At 44.1% G+C, this 21,409-nt stretch overlaps 1 protein-coding gene across 1 annotated transcript in view; it reads right to left on the reverse strand.

Annotated features, from left to right (window-relative positions):
• The window catches only part of CHSY3 (chondroitin sulfate synthase 3), a 242,096-nt gene extending 220,902 nt beyond the window's left edge, over window positions 1-21,194 (reverse strand). Inside the window, exons 1-2 of the mRNA XM_006131872.4 lie at window positions 19,810-21,194; window positions 16,290-16,573 (exon numbers count right to left, since the gene is read on the reverse strand). Coding sequence (XP_006131934.3) covers window positions 16,290-16,573; window positions 19,810-20,500 — 975 coding nt within the window. The 5' untranslated portion in view covers window positions 20,501-21,194. The remainder of the gene's footprint in view (window positions 1-16,289; window positions 16,574-19,809) is intronic.
• Between the last annotated feature and the right edge of the window lie 215 nt (window positions 21,195-21,409).

A 21,409-nucleotide genomic window follows, 5' to 3' on the forward strand; every position in this document is an offset into this window, starting at 1 on the left:
TATTACCCATACTTCTCGCATTTGTATATAGGCATCTAAGATACTGATTTGATCTTGCCTCCCTGTTGTGCCCTGACCCTCCTTTCTCCTTGCCATTATAGGCCGTAGTCCCCCCCATTTCCAACCCATCTCCCAGTCCCGCACATGCAGCACTTACCTGTGGGCTTTGCTCACCTGCCCCCAACAAACCTAGTTTAAAGCCCTCCTCACAAGGTTAGCCAGTCTGTGTCCAAACAAGGCCTTCCCGCTCCTAGAAAGGTGAACTCCATCTCCGCCAAGCAGTCCTTCCTGGAAGAGCACCCCGTGATCAAGGAAGCCGAATCCCTCCTGGCGACACCATCGTCGCAGCCAGGCATTCACCTCCAGGATGCACCTCTCTCTGCCCGGGCCCCTACCTTTGACAGGAAGGATAGAAGAGAATACCACCTGCGCTCCAAACTCCTTCACCCGTACTCCCAAAGCCCTGTAGTCACACTTGATCCGCTCAGTGTCACACCTGGCAGTATCATTTGTGCCCACGTGGATGAGTAGCATGGGGTAGTAGTCAGAGGGCCGGATAATCCTCGACAATGCCTCCGTAACATCTCGGATACGGGCCCCTGGCAGACAGCATACTTCTCGAGATGAGCTGTCAGGGCGACAGATGGGTGCCTCCGTTCCCCTCAGAAGAGAGTCTCCAACCACCACTGCCCTACGTTTCCTCCTCGCAGTGGTGGCAGGAGACTGCTCAACCTTGGTGGTGCAAGGCCTGGTCTCCTCCACTGTGGGGGGTGACTCCTTGTCTCCTGCTGAAAGTAAAGTGTAACGGTTATGTAACACAGTGGGAGGGTTAGGAGCAGGGGTGAATATTCTATTCGGTTGCTGCTCCATAATATGAATATTGCCATAATTTTTTTTTACTCTCCCCACTGTATAAATAAATATTTGTAAATATACTAAAGAAAACTAAAGTCCTATTTACCTGCAGATCAGGTATAGCACTTGCAAGATTCCCTATAAGGCCCAGTCAACACATCTCAACCATTTTCTAGAAGGACTAAATTAACTCCAATACACATTCAACTCTTATTCTATCTATTGTGACTGGTTAGCAGGAATTGGACGGACATTATCAGATCCAATTAGTCATCAGGGCTGTGTCTATACTGGCATGAATTTCCGGAAATGCTTAAAACGGAATACTATTCCATTTTCAGTTTTTCCGGAAAAGGAGCGTCTACATTGGCAGGCTGCTTTTCCGAAAAAGCCCTTTTTCCGGAAAAGCGTCTGTGGCCAATGTAGACGCGCTTTTCTGGAAAAGAGCCCCGATCGCCATTTTCGCAATCGGGGCTTTTTTCCGGAAAAGACTACTGGGCTGTCTACACTGGCCCTTTTCCGGAACAGTGTTCCGGAATAAGGACTTATGCCCGAGCGGGAGCAGAATAGTTTTTCCGGAATAGCGGCTGATTTTGTACAGTAGAGCATCGTTGCTTTTCTGGAAATTCAAGGGCCAGTGTAGACAGCTCGCAGCTTATTCCGGAAAAGTGGCTGATTTTCCAGAATAATTGGCCCAGTGTAGACACAGCCCAGATGTTTAGGTTCACAGGTGCTAAACTTAGATTGAGCCCAAAGACCTAAAAAGGAAGGTTCAGTATTCCATAATAAATGCACTGACCCACACATTCTCTTAGATGCATTTTTTATTATTTACCATGACACATTTGTCTTAAAACACCTGAAGCAACACAAAACCACACCTCTGTATGTTGTTATAGGGAAATGAAGTGAAACTTCAAGATCAGAAGTCAAGTGTATTCAAAAGGAGCACAAAAGAGTTCATTTTTAAAGTAAAAAGAAAGTGTTTAATAATTCACACCCTTGGGGGTCATATACTTTCTAAAATAAAACATGTATGAACATTCATTAATCAATCACTTTTAAGGAAATGCATCTTAACATGTAAAGTACTTAATAATCAGGAATTGTCAAGTAACAATTCTCACTCTTTACACTAGAGGTGAAGGCCAAATTTGAGAAACAACATTAAGCAATCAAAATTAGTCGGAGGCAGGCTTCCCTAATGCAGACATGCTATCTCAATTTAGAGCCCCAGGAGGCACTGGGGAGGAAAAATGGCCTCCTGGGGGCCCTAAATGGCCCTGATGAGGGGCTATTTCGAAATAGCAGCAGTGGAGCATCTACACACGCTGTATTTCGAAATAGCTATTTTGGAATAGGCATTATTCATTGTAGAATGAGGTTTACAGATTTCAGAATAAGCCAACTGTTATTTCAAAATTAGATGCTCTCTTTGTATTTAAAAATAACAGTGCAATGTAGATGCAACCTCAGAGCCCTCCCCATACAGGGTACATCTACACTGCAAAACTATTTCAAAATAACTAGTGCTATTCCGAAATAACTTAGTCCGTATCTACACAGCAGGCAGTTATTTCAAAATAGTGTCAAAATACTGTCAAGCTGGAGGACTTCTTTCTCTGACTCCTATAAACCTCATTGTTTGAGGAATAAGGGAGGTCGGAGGAAGAGTGCTCTAATTTTAAAATAAGTGCTGTTTAGATGCTCCTTATTTCAAAATAAGATACATAATTGACGTAGCTCAATTTGCGTAGCTTATTTCGAGTTAAGCCCTGAAGTGTACATGCACCCATAGTGTCCTATCACTGGCCTTAGGAGATGCTTGCTGCTAGAAGCTGCAGATCAGCTACATGCTATTGTAAGCAGTCTCATCATACCATAAATTTATCAAGCTCAGTCTTGAAATGAGTTCATTTTTTTGCCCCCACTGTTCCTCTTGGGAGCCTATTCCAGAGCACCATTCCTCTGATGATGAAATTTCAAGCCTACAGTTGTTGATGGCCAATTTATACTCATTCGTTCTTGTGGCCACATTTAACTAAAATAGCTTCTCCTCCTCTCTGGTATTTATCCCTCAAATGAATTTGCAGAGAGCCTCCTTTTGATTAGGCTAAACAAGAAATGCACTTTGAGTCTCCTCAGACTTTGAGTCTCCTCTCCTTCCATTCCTTAAGATTATCCTAGTCACCCTTCTCTGCATCTGTTCCATTTTGAATTTTATCTTTCTTAACTATCGGAGACCAGAACTGCACACAGTGTTCCAGATGAGATCTCATCAGTATCTTGAACACAAGACCTCACCATTGCCTCATGAAATGGTACCATCTGCATAGTTACCAAAAAAGAACTAGATAAAATTCATGGAGGTTATGTCCATCAATACTTATTAGCCAGAATGGGTAGGAATGGTGTCCATAACCTCTGTTTGTCATGGGCTTGAAATTAGGGATGTTAGCATCTAGTCAAATAGTCGACTAATCGATAAGCAGCACTATCAATTAGACTCTTCCCACCCGCTGAGGCTCTGCATTGTAAAGCTCACTGTGTGTGTGAGGTGTGATGAATGAAAAGACACCTGCAGAATCAGGGTCGACATACTGACTTTGTGCACCAGCTTCCCTGGGCTTACAATGCAGGGCCGCAGCTGGGGAGGTTTTGCTGTGAATCAGTGCAAGCCAAACTGAGCACTGCAACTGCTTACCAATGTCGACTAATCGAATAATAGATGAAAGAATTCTATCACCTATTTGATTAGGGAAGTACAGGCAGTCCCCGAGTAACGCAGATCCGACTTATGTCGGATCCGCAGTTATGAAGGGGCTTTTCTCGCCCTGGAGGACGGGAGCGGCGGAACACCCAGATGCACCACGGTCCCGCCGCCCGCGTCCTCCGGGCGAGAAAAGCTGCCCCACGTCTCCCTGGTCTGCTGGGGGGTTAATCCCCCCCCAGCAGACCAGGGAGACGGGGAGCAAAGCCTCGGAGGACGCGGGCAGCGGGACAGCCGCGGTGTGTCTGGGCTGTCCCACTGCCCGCATCCTCCGCGGCTTTGCTCCGCGTCTCCTTGGTCTGCTGGGGGGAGCCCCCCCCCCAGCAGACCAGGGAGACGCGGAGCAAAGCCGCGGAGGATGCGGGTGGGACCACGGCGTGTCTCGGTGGTCCCGCCACCCGTGTCTCCCTGGTCTGCTGGGAGGGGGCGCAGCTAGTGCAGACTAGGCTTTTCTCGCCCACGATGCCTGGCGCTACTGGACCAACCTGGCAGCACCCCAGCTGCTCTGCCCCAGGCGTCCCCAAGAGTTGCTCTGCCCTGGGCTTCCTGGAATCAGCCGCTGATCAGTTTCAGCAGCGGCTGACTTGGGGACACCTGGGTAAGAGCACCTGGGGTGCTGCCGGGTTGGTCCTACCTACCCGGCAGCGCCCCAGCTGCTCTGTCCCAAGCGTCCAAATTCAGCAACTCTGCCTCGGGCTTCCTGTAGTCAGTCGCTGGTCAGTTTCAGCAGCGGCTGAATCTGGACACCAGTTCCGACTTACATACAAATTCAACTTAAGAACAAACCTACAGTCCCTATCTTGTACGTAACCCAGGGACTGCCTGTAATAGCATTTTAACATTCCTACTGGAAATGGATGATAGCAGAGGGATCACTTGATGATTATCTGTTCTGGTCACTTCCTCTGGGGCATCCAGCATTGGCCACTGTTGGAAGACAGGATACTGGGCTAGATGGACCTTTGGTCTGACCCACTATAGCAGTTCTTATGTTCTTATTTGTGGGAAGGTTATGGGAGGGGGGTATAGTACTTCCCAACCAGAGGCATTTTGAAAGAGAGGGTATTATTCATGGTCACATTTACAGCATGGGTTTCTGCAAGCATGAAAATATCCTGCAGGTCTTGCTCTGCTTGGCCTGCCAGGAGAGGAAGGGAGCTCTGGCATTTCCCCAACCCTCCTACAGCACATTTTGGCTCATAGGAAATAGCAGAGGCAGCGGAACAGACAAGTGTTCTCAGTTATTTTCTTAAAAGAGATCAGGTTGACCTTTTGTAAAACCATGTTGTATTTTCCCAACTATAAATTACCATTTCCTTCTATGTCCTTGACTACTTTGTCTTTCAAAATTATATCAGGGTAGAATTTTATCCAGGAAAGGTATGAATTCCTTTGAGTGTTTGGATAATTTTGACAAGGAGAGGGGGATAATAAAGTTGGTAAAAATGTTTGCTATCTGTATACTTCCACAACTAGTTTTGGGTATTCAAGAGGGTTGAATAAGTCTACCATAGAGCTGGATTTAGGATGCGCTAGAAAGATCAGGCTTATCTGGAGGCTTCAGGTCTTCAGTCTTTGTCTTGGTGTGCAGGTGGGAGATGCCAAAAGTGCAGGTATAGGCTCTAAATGCAACATTTAAAATCAGGTCAGGCTGAATCATCTCTGGTTTTGTCTTGGTAGAATATTGGTAGATGGTCCTTAAAAAATTAGTGATGACTGCTATTGGGGAAAAAAAGAGATTTATGCTGTTAAATGCTAAGTCAATGGCTAATGTTATCATTCACAGTTTCATTAGGGCTAGGGGTAAAATTTTCAAAAGTATTTAACTTCAGAGCCTAAGTTCTTGCTTTTAATTGGTAGTGCCAAATTCTACCCTTCATGCACATATAGACCACTCATTAACATAAACAGGAGCCACACATGCACAACAGAGAGCAAAATTTGGCTTCAAGTGTTCAGTCAACACAATGTTGCTTAAGCAGTTAAAAGGCATAGAAAACTGGTTCCGGAAATTCACTCCTCCTACAATCTCACTGATTTGTACATAATGTGCAAATAACTATCAACTTGCCTAAGAGAGCAAAATACTTTAGAGATACCCTATACAGTTTAAATAATTTATTTTATTGCTGAAACTGATGAATACTTGACACGAAATTCAATATTTTATTGTCTGCCTCATTGTCATCTATTTATCTAACACAATATAGAGTAAGAAATGTACTGAATGTTCACCAACAATGTTACAAGAAAACATGGAAAGTTTTACAAGCAGAACAACATAATAGTGAAATATGGTTCCAGCTTTGTGATCTTCAATAAGATAGAATGTCTTTTGCAATAGATAGTCTAAATTCAGTGGCTTATTTACAGAACATAACATGTGTGGTTATGCTGGATGTCTGGGAAATGATCCAGAAAGAAAAGGCTTCTAGTACGAAGGGGGTAATATTTTAGCTGTGCACAAAGGTCAAACTGAATCAATTTTATTAATCTAGAATTCATTATATCTACTGGTCATAAAATAAAATGTTAAAAACAATAAAGTTCCATGTTTTAGTTAAAGTCCTTCATGGGAGCGAGGGAGGAAATGTACATATGGTACAACTTCACAGTAGGTGGTTTTTGGTTTTGTTTGCAGGTTTTTTCAGTTAACTATATTACAGATTTAAAACAGAGGCTATATATAAATACATCTTTTGGGAGAGATTTTCAAAAGCACAAAGAGAAGTTAGATGCCTAACTCCCAGTGATATGATTAGAAACTAAAGTTAAACAGGAAAAAAAATAATATTAACTCACACGATTTTTAGTAGGCAAATTCCAAACAGCAACACATTAAATTATGTTAATGTTCAAAAACTGATATGCACATTATAATGCAACAGAACTATTTTGGGTACCAAGCTGAAAGACGTCAGAAAAACATTGCTTTACCATGCATAAAAGTCAGACTTAGAATTTACATAACAATAACATTATTAAAAATAGCCAGCATTCTCAAAGACAGGTTTCTACAGTTAAGATTCCTGCCCCAAAATTTTCAAAAGCACCTAAATGACTTAAAAATGTTACCCCGATTACTTATTTGGTGTTCAAACAACCAGCCTGAAGGTTCAGAAGCTATCACTAAAGTCAATAAACAATTTATATTCAAGAACATTCTTGGTATGCATTAAACAGTGATTTCATGGGCTTCAATTAGATTTCTCCTGTTGAATTTATTAATCTGAATCTTCATCCTATCTGCAGCACACATGCTTGTGGAAGGATTATTCAGATCAATGTGAGAGCCTAAATACTTTTACTTTCCCGTATGTACTACCACAATGAAGTGATTAAGCCCCAAAAATAAGCAACTATATCTGGCATGTTAGACTATTGTTCTATTAGAAACTTAAGGAACCTTAATTTTTAAAAATGCATTTACTTGACCTTTTACAATGCACTGTTGTTACGAGCACCGGTACTATAATACCTAAAATTACTGAAATTGAAGACTAGAAAATATTTGTATTTTCTATTTATTCTGTGCATCATACATGATTTTGTATAATCATTTTCACTGTTACTATAGTCAGCATCCTGTCTTCTGTGCGCATTCTCTCACATAACAACAGAAGAGAGAAATTGTTTAAAAATAAAGTACAGGCAGTCCCCGACTTACGCTGATCCGACTTATGTCGGATCCGCACTTATGAACGGAGCTCTCTCGCCCCGGAGCTCGCAGGCAGCGGTTCACCACCTCGACCTCCGGGGCGAGAAAAGCTGCTCCCGATGCCCCTGGTCTGCTGGGGACCGTCTCCAGCAGACCAGGGGCACCGGGAGCAAAGCCGCAGCCGCGGCGGGTTTGCTCGTGGTGTCCCTGGTCTGCTGGAGATGGTCCCCAGCAGACCAGGAGCACCTCGAGCAAAGCCGCAGCCGTGGCGGGGTCCCACGCCAGAGCAAAGCCTCAGAGGCGCGGCACCTCGCCGCTGCGTCTTTGCTCCCCGTGTCCCTGGTCTGCTGGGGGGGGCTCAGCTAGTGTGCCCCCCCCAGCAGACCAGGCTTTTGTTGTGGACCCTGGGGCAGAGCAGCTGGGGCGCTGCCGGTTGGTCCCGCAGCGCCGCTCTGGGCACTACTGGACCAACCCGGCAGCACCCCAGCTGCTCTGCCCCAGGTGTCCTGATTCAGCCACTGCAGGTCAGTTTCAGCAGCAGCTGAATCAGGATGCCTGGGGCAGAGCAGCTGGGGTGCTGCTGGGTTGCTCCAGTAGCACTGAGGAGCGGCGCTACTGGAGCAACCCAGCAGCACCCCAGCTGCTCTGCCCCAGGCGTCCCCAAGTCAGCCACTGCTGAAATTGACCAGCACTGACTAAAGGAAGCCCGAGGCACAGTTGCTCTGCCCCGGGCTTCCTGGAATCAGCCGCTGATCAGTTTCAGCAGCAGCTGACTTGGGGACTTGGGGTTCTTAAGTTGATTCTGTATGTAAGTCAGAACTGGCGGTCAGTTTCAGCAGCGGCTGAATCTGGACGCCAGTTCCGACTTACATACAGATTCAACTTAAGAACAAACCTACAGTCCCTATCTTGTACGTAACCCAGGGACTGCCTGTATTGAAAAAAGTCAGGATGGTATAATAGCTGGAACTGATTTAAACTAAACAAAAAAAGTATTAAAATTAAATAGTTAAGTTTAATGGGCACAGTTAAGAAGATCTGCAAGAGTGAAGCCAGAAGCTACATTCATAAGCTCCATGGAAGACAAAATACAAGAAAGCTATTCCTCTAAAGTGTAGGTGCTCCATAGGAGCTTGGAAGCATCGGCTACACATCTGCTATAAATATATGCAGCTGGCCCATGTATTGTACATAAACCACACACATGATCTCTGAGTTTTAGGACACACAGTTGTTCCCCATACAGAGTTTAAGCAGCAGGCATTGGGTCTGCAAGCTTCATGAAGTACCCAGAAATTACTATTGAAACAATGATCTCCTAATCCCCCTAAAACTGGAAGGTGGCATTATTATCTGAAAACCATGGTTTTCAAAAGCAATTTTTCTTTTCTGAGGGAAGAGCTAGTACACAGAGTCACAGGCTGTGTCTACACTGGCATGAATTTCCGGAACTGCTTAAAACGGAATACTATTCCGTTTTCAGTTTTTCCGGAAAAGGAGTGTCTACATTGGCAGGCTGCTTTTCCGGAAAAGCCCTTTTTCCGGAAAAGCGTCTGTGGCCAATGTAGACGCGCTTTTCCAGAAAAGAGCCCCGATCGCCATTTTCGCGATCGGGGCTTTTTTCCGGAAAAGACTACTGGGCTGTCTACACTGGCCCTTTTCCGGAACAGTGTTCCGGAATAAGGACTTATGCCTGAGTGGGAGCAGAATAGTTTTTCCGGAATAGCAGCTGATTTTGTACAGTAGAGCATCATTGCTTTTCCGGAAATTCAAGGGCCAGTGTAGACAGCTCGCAGCTTATTCCGGAAAAGCGGCTGATTTTCCGGAATAAGTGGCCCAGTGTAGACACAGCCAGCGAGTTTAAGGCCGGAAGGGACCACTAGATTATAAAGCAAGGGTAGGCAAATTCCAGCACGCAGGCTGAATCTGTGGACTGGGACATCGATTCCCACTCCTTGCATTGGCTGTGAATGGCAATTTGCAGCCAATGAGAGCTGCGATCCTCCGATACCTGCAGAGGCACAGGTAAACATGGGGTGGGGACCTGCCAGGGACTAACCCTGAAGGCTGCCTTTTTTTTTTATTGTCCACCCCTGTCATAAAGGCTGACCTACAGTACAGACCACTAACACCAACCAGCACACATACACTGAACTCAGCAACCACAGTGGACTAACACATTACAACCCACAGGAGACCACACTTTTACATGCCAGAGAGAGAGAATAGGGAAAACTGAGGCATACCAGTGCTTGAGACCCTATGACACAACCGGGAAATGACTAAATGAGATATAGCTGGACAAACAACCCACACATTGCAAAGGAAAGCAGCCTACCAATCTGACTTATCAGAAAATTCCTTCCTGACCCCACATGCAGTTATCAGTTAGACCAAGAAATAGCCAGCCAAGCACCTGAGAAAATGCTTGGTGCACCTCACAGCCAGGCTCAACTTGTCCAACATCTCATCTCCTGCCATGGCAATTCCTGATGCTTCAAAGGATTTAAAAAAAACCTGCCAGAATTCACTGGGGAAAAACACCCGCTCCTGGTCCCTGCCAGTGGCTGCTTTAAAATCTGAAGCATGAGCATCTGGAAACATAAGATGTAAACCATAAATGAGCCCCAGGTCTTTTGAGCCCTGCCCCCTATCATCATAAGCAATTACATCATATAAACACACTCAAATTTATTCAGTTCTCTTTGCCCCCCACAACTTCTGCAGGAAAGCTGTTTGAGAATCTTGTTCCCTCATCTAATTTCTAGCCTGAATCTGCTCATGAATGAGGTTTGTTCTTGTGTCAACACTTTTCTTGAGCTTAAATAACTCTCCGCCTTTTCTGGTATTATCCTTGCCCCCAATGTATTGAGAGAAAGCAGTCATATCCCATTTCAGTCTTCATTTTACTAAACTAAACAAGCTAAGGTCTTATAGTCGTCTCTCATAAAACAGGTCTTCCTTCGCCCCCCCCCCCCCCATCACCCTAGTAGCTCTTCTCTGCCTGCATCTATTCCAGTTTAAATTAATCTTTTCTAAACCTGAGATATATTATCTTTTTGTTTGAAAAAACAAATTTTGAGAAAGTATTGAGACCTTAAAATCGTAAGTTGACCCCCCACAATCTAATGGGTTCAAAAATCACAAATTGCTATGGTAAATATTGACCCAAAAATTCTAAATCAAATAATTTAGAATTATAGGCCAAAAAACAATGACAAAAATGTCAGATGGGTGCCAGTTTTTGAACCACAATATTTTAAGTTCCTGATCTAGTTGGCCTCACACATTCTAAAAATTACCGTATTTTCCGGCGTATAAGGCTACTGGGCGTATAAGACGACCCCCTAATTTTTTAGTTAAAAGATAGGGTTTCGTCTTATACCCCAGTGCCCCTCCGCCTCGCCGGCTTTGCTCCCGGTGTCCCTGGTCTGCTGGAGACAGTCCCCAGCAGACCAGGGCCACCGGGAGCAAAGCCTCTGAGGACGCCCCGGCAGCGGGACAGCCCCGGCGCGCCTGGGCTGCCCCGCCGCCGGAGCCCCTCCGCGGCTTTGTAAAGCCTCGGGGGAAGCCGGCGGCGGGGCAGCCCAGGCGTGCCTGGGATGCCCCGCCACCGGCTTCCCCCGAGGCTTTGCAAAGCCGCAAAGCTGTATACCCGGCGTATAAGACGACCCCCGATTTTGGGGGGATGTTTTTTAACATCAAAAGTCATCTTATACGCCAGAAAATACGGTATATTTTATAGAATGGGACTGTTAAATTGGATTAATTACAGATTAGTTTCAGTCTAGCAGATAAATGAATAAAACAACCCATGTTTATTATAAAAGAAGGCTAGCTCTACGTTATTATGCAAAATGTCTATTTGCTCCATAATAGTCCACAAGTAACATTTCTTAATAAAATTGCTAGGTGGCATTACATATGGATTAAACCTGCAAATATAAGTTGTTGAAAGAAAATGTTTTTCCCTTCTAATCTACTCCTCTCCCACTGAATTATCTAGAATAACAGATTCCATTGTTTAAAAGTTCTGGGTTAAAAGACTGCTGTCTACTTTATCTATGTTATTCGAAATTACGTATTTTTAAAGTTACCCTAAACCAAATAGACCAAGATTTGCCCTGGCATTATACCATTGACGCCACAGGTATAACACTATGCCCCAATAACTTACATGATGTAGAACATTTACCAGTCACTTGCTAACCAGACAAAGTCAGTAGTGAGCACTGGTCAGCTGTAATAAACATCCCTGAAGTGGAACTAATTACTATGAACCGATATATTTTTAGAACACCATCGTGTCAACTGCCTGTACACCCACAATGATTTACTATGCATATGTACTATACTAGCTCTAGAAAAGATAGTATGCTGCTTTGGAAAAATAACCACAAATCAGAAAAAAGCACCAGCACCTGGAATTACATCCTTCAACCACCCAACACACCCTTCTCTTTATTTTTAGAACATTCCCAGGATCCACACACAAGAAAAGACCTTTGATAAGCTCATTCCTCTCTGATGAAAAATGGACTATATAACCTGTTCTCTTTTTCATTGGTGTAATAAAGCATAATATAGTAAAATATGTTTCTGCAATCCCATCGCTTCTTGTCGTATTACCAGAAGTTAAGGAGGATAATTTTTTTCCATCCTCCTTGAAACACCATTTTAGGTTACTTGAAAGTTGTAATCATGTCCCCTCTCACCCTTCTCTTTACTCCAGTATTCCCTTGTAAGTCATGTTTTCTAGACCTTTAAACACCTTTGTTGCTCTTATCTAGACCTTTGCCAATTTCTCCACATCTTTCCTGAAATGTGGTGCCTGAACTGGACACAATACTCTAGTTGAGACCTAATCAATGCAGAGTAGATTGTAAGAATTACTTTTCATGTCTTGTTACATAAGACTCCTGTTAAGTCAACCCAGAATGATTTTTGGATTTTTTTGCAATCGTGCCACACTGTTGACTCATTTAAACTTGTTGTCCACTATGGTCCCTAGATTACTTTCTGACAGTACTCCTTCCTAGACAGTAACTTCCCATTTAGTAGGTGTGAAATTGATTGTTTCTTCCTAAATGGAGTACTTTGCATTTGTTCTCATTGAACTTCATCCGATTTACCTCAGTCCATTTTTCCAGTTTTTCCCAATCATTTTGAATTATAATCCTATCCTCCAAAACATTTGCAACCACTCCCAGCTTGGTATCATTTGCAAACTTTATAAGTGTACTCTCCATACTAGCGATGTGATAGTGTAACCATTTACATAGTTAACTGATGAGCCTGGGCTCATCAGTTAACATGAACAGTTACATGCAGCTTCCCTCACCCATGTCCCCTCCCCCAAATCAGTGGCTGGGAGGCAGTAGCCAGTGCTTGCAGTGAGCTGGCTTAAAAGCTGGCTCCCCACATGCACCAGCTCCCAAGGGAGCAGACTGTGTCTCCCACTCTCCACGTGTAACTATGTAACTGCTTCAGCAGGGTAGCCATGTTAGTCTGTAACTGAAAAAACTTAAATAGCGAGTAGCCCTACAGCACCTTAGAGACTAAAAAAAAATGTGTAAATGCTGAAATTTTCAACAGTTACATATTTACTTTAATAAACACGTTTTAACATCCCTACTTTATATCATTATCTAAATTGTCGATTAAGATATTGAACAGAACCAGTTCCAAAATTGACCCCTGCAGAACCCCACTTGTTATGCCTTTCCAGCACAACTGTGAACCATTGATAACTATTCTGAGAATGGTTATCCAACCAGTTATGCATCCACTTTCCAGTAGCCACATCTACATTGTATTTCCCTAGTTTAGTGATAAGAAAGTAATGCAAGACTATATCGAATGCTTTACTAATGTCTAGGTACCACTTACTAAAGTCTAGGTACCACAGATACCACTTTCCCCTTCTCCACAAGGCTCATTATCCTATCAAAGAAAGCTACCAGGCTGGTTTGACATGATTTGTTCTTTACAAATCCATGCTGTTACTTATCACCTTATCTTCCAGATGTTTGCAGATGGATTCCTTAATTAGAGGCTCCATTATCTTTCCTGGCACAGATGTTAAATTGATTGGTCTGTAATTCTCTGGGTTGTCCTTATTTCCCTTTGTATAGATGGGCACTATATTTACCCCTTTCTCTATATTTCCTTCTGGAATTTCTCCCATCTTCCATGACTTTTCAAAGATGATAGCTAATAATTCACATACCTCCTCAATCAGCTCCTTCAGTATTCTAGGATGCATTTCATTAGGCTCTGGTGACTTGAAGGCATCTAACTTTTCTAAAAATAACGAGTAGTCCCATGGTGCCTTAATATGTGAAATAGCTTGTTATTCTAAGGAAAATCATAAAGGAGTAGACCATCACATTATATTACTACAACAAAAATCTATTCAATCCACTAGGATGAAAAAGCTACCACACAGGCCAATCTAATTTAACTACTTTCAACAATAGCATCAATGGAGGGATGTTATTAGACCCTATACCTTGAACAAACTACTACACATAATAAAGAAGATGTGTTCCAAAGCACATATGGAACCTAATGATCCTTTTGTTTATCAGACTATCTAGGGCTTTGCTGAAAGGGGAGCATTATGTCTCCAGCTATACAGCAGTTCATAGCAAAGCTGGAAAGAAGTAAAATAATAATAGACCCATTCACACAGCCATTGTAAAATGTGTTACCAGTAGCTCTTAAATGTTTCAATAAAATTCTTTCATAAAATTTAATACATATTTTATGTCACAATGTGACTTAAAATATGTTAGAGACCAGTTCTCTTTTTCCATCTTAAAAATCCCATCCTACTTCCCAGCACATCTAAATCGATCAACAGATAATACATGCATTTCTCATACCTAGAAATAACTGCACCTTGGTTTGCTATGCAGAATTTATACTCATTTCATTTCCTCTCTTTTTAAATAACTTTAGTATTTAGCAATTCAGAACTAATGCATTGTCTCAAAAGGTTCATTTTAATCCTATATGTATTTTAAAATTCTTTGCATATGAAGAAACATAAAATTCTTTTAATACTAGGACACCATTTAATATTACAGTATCAAACATTTACTTTTCAGTTTTTCTCATATCTATATCTATATATAGTTGACCCAAATGTCCCATTCAGAATTGCGGATTATATTCCTCTAGGTGCTGCATAAATCATGTGAACCAATCTCCCAAAAAGGAGTTTAAGGCCACAATCCTGACCTGATCCCCAAGATAATGGTGCTTGTGTGGAGCTCAGTGAAGAAAGGAAGTTAAAATATAACAACAGTATGCTACTTATGGCAAGGAGTTAAGTATTCCTGACATGCGATACCAATATAAAATTCAACTAAGAGGCTACAGTTAGGGATCTTAAGAATATTTCTAATTTGAGGTTAATCTTTTCCCAAGAAAGCTGGCAAAGACAACAAAGGAGGATGCACAAGCCATAAATGGAACCACAATTTCACAAAATGCCATTGTTAGGAATGAGCCATCCACATTCTGTTATGCTTGGATCAACAGATCCCCATACACCGACAAAGTCCTGCAGACTTCAATAGTGTCTTGTGTAGGTTTAGCCCAAATAGATCAGAAAGCATGCTCTGGAACCTAAACTTAGTGGATTGATTAAAATGGTGATTACAGAGTCCTAGTCAAAGTTTCACATCCATCTGTATGATGCACACCATTATTTTAAAGCATTTTTTTCTATACAACTAATGTATTTTATGCACTGTAACACACAATGTTCTCAAAAATTAATCTGCAAAACACACTTACTAATTTAATAATGTCGTTAATCTGAAATTCCCATCACCTGTAAGCAATATTTTTCTAAGCAGAGATTTATAACCATTAAAGAAATACTGTTATTTGTCTATTTACATCGAATGTAGCTTCACAACATCATTTTAAACAGGCCACAAGATTTAGCTGAAGCTTTCTGAAAAATAGTAACACACAAAACCAATTACTTTACTGCCTTTTTGTCTTTAATGACACATAACCTCTTTCACTGGCCTACTGGAATGATTTTTTTCCTGTTTAACGAGATAGTGCCACAAGGGTAAAAATACATTAATACTGAAGAACCAGTCAAAATAGCTTAAATGATATTCCCCCTATCAGCTATCACTCCTGTCCATGTATTCTAAGTCTATATTTTTATCGCCAAACAATCTTATACCTAATAAAACAGTTATAGAGATTGATTTAGTTTTGCAAAATATAATATCAACATGGCAACCAAATTTTTAGTAGTTGATTGTATACCTTTACTTAAGAACTTGACTGAATATTAGAGGATTGATTTGCTCCTTAATTACATCTATAATTTGTCTATAATGAGTTATGTCTATAATTTGTTGTGCTATCTGTATCTATTAGTGTGATATATTCTTAGTCAAACGCTATTTTATTCGATCCCAGAAAAAAGTAATCATACCACTTTTGCTTTCTCACACAAACAGTTCTTTATTAAAAGTACATCTGAACCATTAGGAAAATAATAAATGCTGCTGTGCTTTTAACATCACAATAACATTGCTGAAAAACTCAGAGATGTATACAATCTGATGACTGATTGAACAGAATATCTTTGTCTTGTCCAATCAGAAAAAAAGATCTGAATGTTAATATGCATGTTTACTACAACTGCAATTTGTATAACTAATGCATATAAACCTAAAAGTTGGTTTTATAATTAGCCATGATATGTAGCATGACATATTTATGATACAGCTTCTTATTGATATGAGTTCTCTCTGGCACCTGAAAACAACTTGTATTTATGGGTAGAAATAAATCAAAATATTTTTCAGCTATGAGGTGCTGAGAATCTTTCTAAAATAGTAATTTATATCCCAGTATATGTGCACTTAAAAATAGTAAAGAGGGGAAAAGATTAGAGATATATTTACTTACATTCTCATTTAGAAATCTGTGTATTAATACCTTCATGACTTATCCATTACTACTTACCTCATAAGACCAAACACATTGGGTTCCACCAAACCGTCGGACGCATCTTCCCACTTCCACATCCTCATGTGTGGTGTACATTTCTCGAAGACACTCCCCTATGTGTGGCACCATTCTTCTGAGAACTTCTCGACTGAAGATCATTCCTGGCCCTCCCATGCAGAAATTCTCTCCAGGCTCAAGCCCCAGTTTTCCAAGTTCTTCAATATTTCCCAAACCGGTTTGCCCCAAATAGAGAGGTTTACTGCTGTTCAGTGACCTAAGAAACTCCTCCAATTTTTCCCCTAGGAAGAGAAAAGGAAAGCATTATTCCTTAAGAGTTTCTAATAGTTATCTAGTTCTCTGCATTCTTTAAATGTAAGATGCACCTTCGATGTTATTTTCTGTACTAGTCTAATGTAGTTCCAAACCACAATTTAAAAAAAATCATATCTGACCAACCTTCTTATCTCACAATAAGTTTTATGACATTTTTACATCAGCAAAAGCATTAATGTAGATACATATGTACTAACAAAAAAGTACTTTTGCTGCTATAGTTAATTACATTTGGGGAGCTGCTATCAGTTATCTAGAGAAAAAATACATTCTTTACCCAGTATAAAATGTGTGTCACACTCACATGGTTTGCCAGCATAGCTCTCCTGGAACACCATTGCCTAGTGCAGGTTACTTACAAAAATAAAGCTGTACAAACTGACATCCTATCAAACTTACATGGACAATATCTGCATTGATATATTATCCCAAATGGAGAAAATCATGTCAGAATGCTGGAACAGTTTGTATAGTGGGGATGGAGAAAATATTATAAAATGTGAACTTTGTATATAACGAAAACCACTTCAACCAAAGGGAGGCAACATCTCTAGTTCCAGCACCTATTAAATCATTCCAGAAATTAATGGGGTTCATTTTAAAAATACAAATGGTGTAATCAATTTTACCTGCTTTATCAAATATTCTTTCATATTTCCCCAAAGTCTATACCACTGTTCACCCACTTGTTCAGATGTTTCCAATCACACAGAGCAGAACAGCAAAAGATAATTGGACATCAGTTTCTCCTTCTGAGACCTTGCCTACTATTTTTGAAGAGTTCATGAGGAGTCAACATTTTGTTGAAGTTTGATTTTGGTATAAATTTAGCCTTGCAACAATTTAGAAAAAAATGGTTGCTTCCAAAGTTACAGATGAGTATAAAAGAAGAGTGGCAGTTTTTTCTTTCTGTATTACTTCTATTGTGTAAAATGTGAATGTGCATATATACAGTTATGAAATGTAGCAAAGTAGTCCATAAAGTCATTTTAAAAAGCAAATGAAGTGACAAAATTAAATAGTTAAAATATCCTATATGTTATTAGTAAAATTGCTACATTCCATAACATCTCTAATAGGCACTGCAAATTGAGCTCTCATGCTAGTAATACACAATCCTTTGATGGTGAGGAATTTTTGCTTGTCAGAACAAAAGCATTTTTCCTTAAGGAGCAGCAGCATACATTGTAAGGCAGCATATATCAGGAGGACATTTCCCAGTGGTACTAAAAACTTGAAAAGAAAGCATGCTGCAAATACTCTGCAAAGCATGACAAAGGCTTGGCAAGGAACCTTTGCAACATTAATGGAGAAAACCAATAAAAGAAAATACTGGATTCAAAGGATGTGTGGAACAACCAAAAGAAATTTTATAAAAAAGCTGCATGTTTAAACGCAGCAACAGGTAAATTAAAATGTTTTTCCATTTTAACAAAATTAAGCCTTGAAAAAATTACTTTAGCCAGATCCAAATTCAGTCCTTAACGTAAGACTGTTGCACCTAAGTAGGGTGAGTTTCTAATGGAGAACACTACCTGCCTTGTAAGAAGCAATAGTTGTAGACAGAAGAGTAAGATGAGGACGGACTGCCACCCTTAGGCTGCATAGTTATGTGAGAAGCTTTAAACACATCGTGAAAAGCACAACCAAGTTCCCACCAACCTGGGTTTAATCTCTTTCCTAAAGTTCATCTTAAATTCTGCAACTGGTGAAAACTAACAGGTTTCTTTCCTTTGATCAAAGTAAGTGCCCAAACTGCAGTAAGGATCCTCTTCAAGTCAGGCACACAGCACATCATTAAAATAATAAATATTTTCTTCAAACAGTGAGGCATTTGATTGGTCTTTGAGTATAATTTCCAGCACATCATCTTTGTTACCCTTAAGGTATTCCGGGCCCACCAAATGCCTTCACTATGCAACTAGATTACAGTTCCAACTACTGTGCCCTGGTATAATATTCATCACTTGGAAAACACCCGAATAAAGGCAAATGGAAGTGAGAAGTGAGGTTAACCCCACAACACCTAGGAAAACTGATAGAAATGGATGTTCCTCTGGATGCGAAAAGCATTTCAAGGGAACTGTTTTAAAAACCTCAGAGACTGGATATATCATCCTCGTGTATTACAAAAGCCAGGTAGATGCTTCCCTCTACTCAGGGACGGAAGCAACTGCTTTAGCAAGTATGCTAGTACTAAAAAGTATCCTCATTCTTAAGTGTCAATGTGCTGGGATACCAGTGCGCATCTCAGATCTGAGGATTAATATTGACTTCTATGAGTAATGAACAAGTTACTAGCACATTGAAGGAATCATTATTTAAAGATCATAGGAACATTCCTATACAATATTACGGCCAGTTGCACATAAAACTGCATTCAGCTGCTACTGTCCCGCGATTCGGGGGCGAAAGAGGAAGAAGAAAAAAAGGCAACACGACTGCCTCGTGTATCATGTCTCTGAACTACCCCGGGGATAACATCGAAGAGCTCTTTTATAAAAGAGGACTTAGGTGCCAGGCGAAACCCCTGCATTATACATTCATCTTTCTCAAGCCCCGGGGGCCGAGAGCGGAGACCTCACCGCCTACACATCCGCAAAACTAAAATCCCTCTGACACCTGTGCTGGCAATTCCGTTTCTAGCTGTAGATCCCTGCCGAAGCGTTGTCCCCAGCAGCTAAACAATGGAGATTTAGCTTTTAGGGATCGCTCCCAGGGCTCCGCAAAGCGCTGGATAAATTAAGCAGAGACAGACAGACAGGGACACAGGTGCTGTGTGTTTGCCAGGCCACGGGAGGGGGGCGTGGAAAACGGAGGGGTCAGACCCGCTGCCAACTCTCACTCTTTTGCGGGCTCTGGCACACAAAGAAGGACGCTCGCCTAGCGGGTTAGTTTTAAAGGAGCTGGGAGAAGGCTTGAGCGGTTACTTATGTGCGTTCCCATAAGCTAAAGTCCCCCGCTCCACCCACGGGTCCTGGACTCTCCCTCCTATGGGTGGCCCCAGTTTGGCAGCTCTGGAAAGTGGGGGAGAAGAGGGGACCGACATGGGCGTGGGTTGCTGCTGCTTTCTCCCGATCCTAGTGGGTGGTTACGGGCCTCTCCCCCCAGTCCAGCGGGTCCCGCTTTGGCAGCCGCGGGAGGTGCCCAGGGAGGGGCTGAGCATGTGGGGTGGGGAGGGGAGGTGGGCGCCCAGCATCACCTTTGATGTAGACATCATCGTCCGCCCGCATGAACCACTCGTACTTGTCCAGGTAGTGGTCGTGCATGTACTTGATCATCATGAAGGATTTCTTCTGCGGCGGGTAGGAATCGTCCACCCCAGGCAGGGCGATGACCGGCAGCGGCGGCAGCCCCTGGCCGGGCCGCGGGGCGGGGGAGCCCTGGCTGGAGAAGAACTCCACCCTGCCGGGGATGGAGCGCGCCCAGGTCCGCTGCGCCGCCACCGCCCGGCTGCCCAGGTACTTCTGGGCCGTCATCACCCCCACGTAGAGGAAGTTGCGGGGCTGAGCGCAGCCCGCGGGACCCCCCCAGTCCCCGCTCCCGTTGTGGCTGCTCCCGGGCCGCTTCTCCCCGGCTTCCTCCTCCTCCTCCGGCTCCGCGTCGCCGCCGGCCGCGGCTGGGGGGCTGGGGACGGTGGGCCCCTCCGCCGGCAGCTCCCAGGGGCTGCTCCTGAAGCTGGGCCCCCCCAGCGCCGCCGCTGCCTCCTGCTGCTGCGCCCGGGCGCCCCCGCCCCCCGCCGCGCGGCCGTAGTAGGAGCAGAGGCTGGAGCCGCGTCTCTTCCTCTCGCTCAGCTCGGCCACTCGGGGGGCGATGAGCCAGGAGGCGGCGGTGAAGCCCAGCACCAGCCCCAGCGCCACGCTCAGCCAGGGGCGGCGGGACCGCGCGGCCATGGTGCGGCTCCCGGCAGGGTCCCGCGCGCGGGGCTAGGCGGCGGCTGCCGGGCGCCCTCCTGCGCCGCGTGGGGGCCGGTCCCGGCGCCTCCTCCCGCTCCGACGGCGGCTGCTGCTCGGAGCCAAACTTCTCCCGGCGGCGGCAGCGCGAAGCCGGGCGGCGGCCCCTCGGCTGCAGCTGGCACCTTGTCACCGCCGCGCTGGTCCCTCCCCGCCCCTCCCACCGCTCAGCCTCCTCCACGCGGCGGCGGCGGCGGCCCCAGCGCGCCGCTCAGCCCACTCCCGCGGCGGCCGCCGAGCGCCTCACCCCGGAGGGAGCAGCAGCCGCCGCCGCCTGGACCCCGGGGCTGAGCCGGGCAGGGCCAGTCCCCGCCGCAGCCGCTTCTCCGGAAGGAAACGATTTTTTTACGGGCCGCCCCCTTTTCTCAGCTCTTCCTCCTCCCGCTGCGCCCCCTGCCCGGCTCGGGGCCCCGCTCTTGCCCCCACTCCCAACGGGGGAGGCAGGAGACCTTGCCCAGCCCCCCTGTCCTTCCTCCCCGCGGCAGCCTGGGCTCATCGCCCCACAGCCGCACTACTCCCCTGCAGCGCAGCAGCTGCGGGACCGGCTGGGGCGCGTGGGGTCAGGACGTCGCTCTGCCCAAGAGCCGCAACGCTGCTGGCCACGCGGAGCACTGAGGTGCCCCCCTCCTACAGCGTCAGGCTGCTTCACACTAGGTAGGGAAATGCCCCTCCACGAGGAGCTGCTCTTCAGCTCCACAGTGTGGGGATTAGGGGAATCGGGGGGCTTCGACACACCACCCGCAGAGCTTTACTCATCGCCCCCAACCCCGACGGGCAACGCGTTACAAAGGCTATTGGACCACCAGCCCTCACAAGGGTTCTTTAGCTGGAGTAAGGCATAGGACTTGG

This window comes from Pelodiscus sinensis, chromosome 6 (genome assembly GCF_049634645.1).
Source record: "Pelodiscus sinensis isolate JC-2024 chromosome 6, ASM4963464v1, whole genome shotgun sequence".
Classification (NCBI taxonomy): domain Eukaryota; kingdom Metazoa; phylum Chordata; order Testudines; family Trionychidae; genus Pelodiscus; species Pelodiscus sinensis.